This window comes from Neofelis nebulosa, chromosome 11, assembly GCF_028018385.1.
Source record: "Neofelis nebulosa isolate mNeoNeb1 chromosome 11, mNeoNeb1.pri, whole genome shotgun sequence".
NCBI lineage: Eukaryota > Metazoa > Chordata > Mammalia > Carnivora > Felidae > Neofelis > Neofelis nebulosa.
Window position 1 is genome coordinate 64,368,190 of NC_080792.1, and position 8,531 is coordinate 64,376,720.

Below are 8,531 nucleotides of genomic sequence, written 5' to 3' on the forward strand. Positions count from 1 at the left end.
GCTTTCCTGTGTTGTTTTTTACTAATAAAAAGAATTGGATGGGAGAAATATTTGAAAACAAAATAAGTTTTACCTTTAACAAATATATTGTTTTCATAAATATTTTCCATAAATACGTAAAACAAAGCAGTATTCTCTAATGTTTCTTTAGAAGTATCCTTATTTAAAATGAAATCTTAGGGGTGCCTAGGTGGCTCAGTTGGTAGAGCATCCAACTTCGGCTCAGGTCTTGATCTCATGGCTCATGAGTTCATGCCCTGCATTGGGCTCTGTGCTGACAGCTTGGAGCCTGGAGCTTGCTTCAGATTCTGTGTCTCCCTCTCTCTCTCTGCCCCTCTCCCACTCTTGTTCTGTCTCTGTCTCTGTCTCTCTCTCTCTCAAAAATAAATACAAAATAATAAGAAGGAAGGAAGGAAGGAAGAAGGAAGGAAGAAAGAAAGAAAAAGAAAGAAAGAAAGATGAAATCTTAGATAAATAAGTTATTTCCAAATATTTTCATTCAGGGAATACTTGAACTTCCAAATACATAAAATTGACCCTACCCGTGTCAACCAAGGGTGTTCCTTTAGGGGCTTCAGCAGTGAGAGACAGGCTTTGCATTTCAAAGAAAAGGCAGGTGGGCCAGCAAGTGTGGCCATCATCTACTCCCCGTGTACAGCTACAACCCTGCTGAGGAGCTACACAAGGTTGAGCGGGAGCTACTCTCTGAAGTGGGACACCCCAACATGGTACATGGCTGGCCGAGTGGCTACCAACACAAGTAGATGCCTTTGCTGGATGTCAAGACATGACCTGACCCCAATGCCCTCATCTTCAGAGCACCGGGGCCTGCAGTGCCCAGCATCTACAACCTGCTGCTTTCTCCTCCCGCATGCACACATCCAAGCTCTCCCTGCTGGGTCTGGGTCTCCATTCCTCCTCCCACCTATCCCCAGCAGCACCCCTTGCCTAAGCCCCTGCATAGCACCCAGCCTCCATCATCAAATCACTCCCCTCACTAGACCTTTAGTCCTTTATGGGCTCTGAGACTACCATCCACTTATAGGCACTAATGGAAACATTTTCTTGCTGGGGTGGAAGGGTGGCTGGGAGATACAACTTTGCCCTTTCTGTGGGCACTACCTTTTTCTAGATCTCCCTGACTTGGCATTGGAGTTATTTCCATGATGACAGGGCCTGATGGATAGAATTCAGTGAGTGAGTGAGTGTGTGTGTGTGTGTGTGTGTGTGTGAAATAAAACATTTTGCGGCTAAAATATTCATGTATATATATAAAATTTCAAATAATGTATAAATTAGTTCTTTACCTTATTTCTTGCTTCAGTATTCGCATTGTATAGCAGCAGCGTCTCTATTATGGATATATTATCACCAAAGGCCGCATAGTGGAGAGCAGTGTTGCCACTCACATCCCTAATATTTGGATCGGCACCATTTTCCAATAGTAGGTTTACACATTTCTCTTCCTGGCACTGTACGGCCTGTCAGTGATATGCCAAGAAACAGAGTGTAAATTCTGAGAATTTAAAGTAAGCATGCTACAGGTTTCACCGATTCGTTTTGTTTCAAGGCAATAACTTCATTTCATTCTAAGTAATGACATCAAATCCATCTCAGGCAGAATTAGCTGCTACTACACACCTTCATGAGAGCTGTCCTGTTTTCATGATCACAGAGGTTAAGATGGCATTTCCTCTCTACTAGGAGGGTCACCACTTCTGGATGGCCATTGGCACAGGCCAAATGGAGAGCAGTCCTAAAAAAGTGAGAGGACTTTTTAGGAAATGATAGTGCACTCTCTCAAAACATGCAGTTAATTCAAGAAATTGTAAACATTAAGTAGCATGTTATTCCTATGCCTCCAAAACAAAGATTCAGTTTTCCTCTCGAGAAAGTACAATATTTAGTAGTGATGACTCCTCACACTAATAAAAGAGCAGCCTGTTTGAAGAGAAAGAGCATGACCTCGGGATTCAGCTCCACTTGGGTTTCAATCCTAGTTTAACTCTGCCACTCACTAGTTATTGCTTAGACTTATCCTCAATGTCCTCAACAAAAGGGGATAAAAATAGTAGTTGTCTCGGGTCCCCTGGCTAGCTCAGTCTGAAGAGCATGTAACTCTTGATCTCAGGGTCGTGAGTTTGAAGCCCTACAGTAGATGTAGAGATTACAAAAAAAAAGATAATAACAAAATGAAATGAAATGAAATGAAATGAAATGAAATGAAATGAAATGAAATGAAATGAAATGAAATACATAGTAGTTATCTCACAAGACCTCTTTGTGATGCTTAAATGAGGATCTATGCAAGTATTTAGAACACTTCCTAGCACAAACAACATCTCAATAGTTGTTGGATAATATAATTTTTACCATTACCACCGCTTTAAATAGACAACACTTCAATTAGGTACCTTGATACAGTTACACCTACTTTGCAGACACGTTTTAAGGATTAGCAAGAATACTGCAACCAATGATTCTAAGATGCTCATTTTGTCACATTTTAATATCTCTGACATTGGAATGCAATTTATAACTCAAAATGTCTTACAAATGTAACTGGCAGGACTTTTAAAAAAATTTATTGGTACATAAAATAGTGGGACACCATAGAATCTTGGTGCCTTCCATTATGTGAAATGATGGTATATACAATAGGTCTATTGCAGTTCTAGTCATATGATTGGCATTTACATAAATTTTAGTTCTGAAAAGCATTATAGGAAAAGAGGACTAAATTAACAAAAGGAAAACATTTTTAAGGACTTCTTACTTTGCCTCTCAAGAAAGTTCAAGCCAAAGGAAACTCAGGATTCCAATGACCAGGAACAGCTCAATTTTATTAAATATTGAGGTCTACAGATTGTACGAAGATCAAGTATTTCCAATGATCAATATTAGTACTTACTCCTCTCATAAATTTCAAAAGGGCAGGTAAAGGTTATCTTTTACAATTTCCTATCTTCAGAAACTTTGAAAGGAAGGAGGAAAACTTCCATTGAGATTAAGTCCTAATACTTCAATGTAAAATTTCTCATCTTAGGGGTGCCTTGCCGGTTCAGTCAGTAGAGCATAGGACCTTGATCTCAGGGTTGTAAATTTGCCCCACGATGGGTGTAGAGATTACTTAAAAATAAAATCTGGTGCAGAGCCTGCTTTAGATGCTCTGTCCCTCCTCTCCCTGTCCCCCTCCCCCTGCTCATGCTTTCACCCTCAACAATAAACAACACTTAAAACATAAAGTAAACAAGATAAAAGCTGGGGCACCTGGGTGGCTCAGTCTGTTAAGCGTGCAGCTCTTAATTTGGGCTCAAGTCACGATCTCATGTTCACTGGCTCAAGCCCCGTGCTGGGACTCTTTGAAAAGTGTATTGGAAAAGTTCCTGCTTTCAGCACGGGGTCTGCTTGGCATTCTCTCTCTGTCCCTCCATTCCCCCCACCCCCACCCCCACCCCACCCCTCTCAAAAAATAAATAAACTTAAAAAATAAAATCTTTAGAAAATAAATCAATAAAATTTCTCATCCTGCTCATACTGTGCAAAATGAAGTCTTTGAGAACAAAAGGATATTGGGTAGAGTATGTCCACTATATAATATATGTGCAGGTTCTAGTTGATAAATAAATGGATGGAAAGAGTGGATAAATACAGTTGGAGAGTTCAATAGTTTTAAAGAAAAGGTATATAAAGGAAAGCATACTTCTGAAACAGTAAATAATCACTTATATTTGCTAGGTCTTATTTTTTCATAAGCACACAACTAATATATTTTACTTTCATGATTAATATAAATCATTTACCTATTACATGTAATAAAGCTACCTATAACAGAAAACATATGTATATGCTTAATATATGCATAATAAAATCTACAAGTGCAAATAAAAATTCTCCCTTTACTTCTGAAGAGCCAAAAGTTGTCCAGATATGCCAATCCTCAAAAAACATTTTAATTAACTCATTTTTCTTATTTTACATCCAAAAATATTTTTAACACAAAGTGAGAAATTATTTTTATGTATATAAGATTCATATTCTTGCTCTTCTCCAGGATTACTTCAACGATAATAAACCTTTCTGCTGATAATAAACTTTTAATAGGACCTTTATACACCTTTTCCTGTAGAAAGCACAGATTTTCTTTGAAGGAAAAGAAAAATGCATGTAAATACAAAGGCTCATAAATCACAAATGTCATCACATTTTGTGCATTTTTGGGCTTAACATAAAACCGTAGTCGGCTTGTGTGTACCTATGATCACACTGATTTTTGTTCTCAATGATCAACTAAAGCACAGCTCTGCATCTCTGTGTATGTCTATTATCTATGCCACCTTCAATGATCACATATCCATCTTATGGATGTAATGCCAATTACTTATAAAAGCCATTATATGAGTTCTTCTTAATACATTGCTATTTTAAATAGTGCTGAGAAAAACAAAATGTATGTTATTTATCCCTAGTGATTTCCTAAAGATATTTTAGTAGAAATAAAATTGATGGGTAAAAGGAATACATATTTTTTAAATGTGGTACTTACACCAAATTGTCTATTGGAAAGTCGAAAACAACTTAAACTTTAAGCGGCAGTATAAGCCCCATCACTCTATTTTCACAAAGGTTGTAGATGGAAAACGGTATTTCAGTCCCTTTTTAACTTAAATTTCTTTTTTCCCAGGGACACTATATTTCCCTATGTCCACTGGTTCCTTGTAGATGTGCAAAGAAGTACTTTGCATGATTTCAAATTACAGATTTTTGTTTGTTTTGATTTCAAAGACTTCCCTGTAAAACGAAGATATGTTTTGTTGTCTGATACAAATATGTTGTAAATATTTGCAAGTGCATTGTCTTTTATTTTAATAATATTATTTTCTGATAGAGGCTTTTAGGTTTTTATGTTGCTAAACCAATCTCCAGAATTCTTGATTTAAAATTTTTTTATTATTTGTTTATTTTTGGGAGACAGAGACACAGCGTGCAAGCAAGGGAGGGGCAGAGAGAGAGGGAGACACAGAATCTGAGCTGTCAGCACAGAGCCTGAAGCGGGGCTCGAACCCACAAAGCATAGGATCACGACATGGGCCAAAGTCAGACCGCTTAACCAACTGAGCCACCGAGGGGCCCCAATTTTTTTTTGAGAGAGAGAAGAGAGAGAGAGAGAGAGAGAGAGAGAGAGAGAGAGAGAGAGAGAGAGAGGAGACAGAATCCCAAGCATGCTCCACATGGACAGCAGGGAGCCTGGGGAAGGGCTTGAACCCACGAACCCCTGAGATTATGACCTGAGCCGAAATCAAGAGTCAGAGGCTTAACTGACTGAGCCACCCAGGCACCCCCAAAAGTCTTGCTTTTCAAGTCATTCTTAAGATGGGTAAATAGGCATTTGTGGGGGGTTTTTCTGTTACTTTTCTTATTTTGCATATTATAATTTTTAAATTTATATCCCATCTGGAACTTACTTTAGGGAGATAAAAGTCTAACAAGTTTTCTCCAAATCGGCTGTTCCTCCACTACTTACGAATAACTCACCTTTTCCTACTAATATGAAAGGTCACCAGTATCAAATTCTAAAGTCTTATGTATATTTGAGCATTGGTCATGTTCTACTCTGTACCACTCCTTTATCTGTCTTTTCAGCTGTTTGTAAATGAATAATTTGTGGAAATTTAAGGTACATTTTGATATCTGGGAGGGAAAATCTACCTCCTATATAAAAACATAAGTTCTTAGGTTAATTCCAGTTCGTTAACATACAGTGTTCTATCAGTTTCAGATGTACAAGACAGTGAGTCCAAAAATTTCCTTAATGACATCACAAGAAGAGCATGTGTAGCTCAAAATTCTTAAAACCAGGATGCTTTCATTTGCTTTATCTAAAACTGACAGATACAGGAAGGGTACACATTTTGAGAAAAAGGAGTCCTCTTATTCAGAGCCATCTTCCACTTCAAAATGTCCTTCCAAGGTCCCTCAGTAAATAGCACACATACCTAAGTGTACACAGACATAAACTGGATACTGGATTCTGTCCCAAGAATTTCTAGCCCAGAAGTTGATTACAGGAATTATTTCTCCCATTACGCACTTTTCTTTTTCTTTTTTTTTTTTTTTTTTAAAGTTTATCTATTTTTGAGACAGAGAAAGAGCATGAACGGGGGAGGGGCAGAGAGAGAGGGCGACACAGAATGAGAAGCAGGCTCCAGGCTCCGAGCCATCAGCCCAGAGCCCGACGCGGGGCTTGAACTCACAGACCGCGAGATCGTGACCTGAGCTGAAGTCGGACGCTTAACCGACTAAGCCACCCAGGTGCCCCCCATTACGCACTTTTCTATGTATGACATTATGGTATGAAAATGAGTCCATTAAAAACAACATGTTGTCAACACTTAATTTTGTGTGTATTACTATTGAAATTTGGGTAAATCACGTCAAACTTGAGAATCAAGTGGTCTATTCAGGAATTAACGTGTACATGCCAGGGCAGCTGAAGATTTTGTTTTTGCCACTCACGCTGTCGGCCTGGGTGCTAGACCACGTAGGGTTCCCACAACCAAGGGGCAGCGGGACCTCAGGAGGGAAGAGAACCCAGCTCCCCCAGAGAGGGCTCGGATGCACAGGTAGAGCTAGGCCAGGTGTGCTTTTCTCCCAGGTCCGTCCCGCCTCCTCCCTGCCAGCCTCCAAGCCCCTATTACCTGTTCATCTTGTCTCTATCATCCACGCCATTTTCCCCCAAGAACAGAATCTGGTGCACTTGCACTACGTTGCCCACGCAGGCAGCCTTGTGGATCTTTCTGAGATCTCTGTCTCGGATGTGGTAACCCAGCAGCAAGTTGTCAATTCTATTATTCTTCTGCCCAACGCCCCTGCCCTGCCTCGGCAAGCCAGAAGCGAAGCCCAAGAGCGACACGCCCTTCTCCCTCCCGAACCCCCAAACCCTCTTCATTGCGAAGCCTGCGGGCTCCACAGAGACTTCACCCCGCCCTCCCTTTCCACTACCTCCCGAGCCCAGCACTAGCTCCGGAGATAGGCCAAACCCGCCTGGCCACAACACCCCAGCAGTGAGGATCTGTGTTTGGGTGTCTGCCACTTCTCAGTAACCGGAGGCAAGCAATACCGCCAAACACAAGCGCGCTTGCGCACTTCAGAAGAGGCAATCACTGCGCAAGCGCACAGAGGCCTGACTGTCAAGGGTACCCACAGCTCCGACGCTCCCCCCAGACCCAGCGCAAAGCAACGAACGGAGGGGAGGGGACTCCGGTGGGGGGTGGGGCGGGGGCCCAAGCCGGAACCCAGCACACTTCTCGCCCCACAGCGCCTCCCGGGGGACCCCTCCCCCGCGCCGCGGCCCGGGGTGCAGCCAGGCGGCTGTTCCCGGACCGCGGGAAGGGGTGGAGGTGGGGGCGTGAGGCGGGGATAGGGACCGGGCCCGGGGCCGCAAAGCCCGCTAAGCTGGGAGCCCACTGCAGCCGCCACCGGATCCCGGGATGGGGCGAGAGGCTGCGGCGGAAGCCAGCATCTCCCAGCCTGGGGCCCCGGTGGCCGCGGAGCCAACGCCGCCGCCGCTGCCTCCGCTGCTGAGACCAGGCTGGAGATGAGTGAGTTAACCCTGACGTCACGGGGGACCCGCGCCACAGCCCCTCCATCCCCGCACTCCTGGCCTTTCGCCTCCATCTCCTCGCTTCCAGCGCAACCCCTCCCCCCCCACGCCGTCAGGGCTCCCACAGCCCCCTCCCTCCGTGAGCGTGACCTTAGGGGCGGGAGCAGGAGATATGGGCCAGGGGGTTGGGGACATGGAGACAGGGAGATGGGGGCGGGATGCCAGGGAGACTATTCAGCTCAGACGCACCCCCCAGGCCCAGCGCGGCGCAGCGAACGGAGGGGAGGGGGTTCCGGTGGGCGGTGGGGCGGGGGCCCAAGCCGCGGAACCCAGGGGGAGCCAGCACCTCTGCTCGCCGCGCTCGGGTCTGGCCTCGGCACCCTTCTTGTCCCACGCGCGCCTCCCGGGGGGCCCCTCCCCCGCGCCGCGGCCCTGGGTGCAGCCAGTTGGCTGTGCCTGAACCGCGGGAAGGGTCTTCATTTATCACCGATACTCATAGCAGCACATAAGCAAGACCTCTGCTTCATTGTGACTGATCCCCCAAAGCAGGAACGTGGCCTGTTCTTCATTATTGTCCTTTGAATGTTTCTCCACTGAGCCACTGAGATAATTACACTTTCTTTTCTTTAATGTTTATTTATTTAGGAGAGAGAGAGAGAGAGAGAGAGAGAGAGAGAGAGATGGACAGGGTGCAAACAGGGGAGGAGAGAGAAAGGGAGACACAGAATCTGAAGCCAGCTCCAGGCTCTGAGCTGTCAGCACAGAGCCCAAGGCAGGGCTCGAACTCATGAACCGTGAGATCACGACCTGAGCTGAAGTCAGACACTTAACCGAGTGAGCCACCCACACACCCCATAATTACACTTTCTTAATGTGTTTGTAAATTCCTTTTCATTTTCTTCCCCAAGTCCACACACACGCACACACA

General features: G+C 44.1%; 1 protein-coding gene across 1 annotated transcript in view; it reads right to left on the minus strand.

Moving 5' to 3' along the window:
* Window positions 1-6,949, minus strand: part of ANKRD30B (ankyrin repeat domain 30B) — a 125,421-nt gene extending 118,472 nt beyond the window's left edge. Inside the window, 3 exon segments of the mRNA XM_058691616.1 lie at window positions 1,308-1,481; window positions 1,642-1,756; window positions 6,699-6,949. Coding sequence (XP_058547599.1) covers window positions 1,308-1,481; window positions 1,642-1,756; window positions 6,699-6,949 — 540 coding nt within the window.
* Window positions 6,950-8,531: the final 1,582 nt, after the last annotated feature.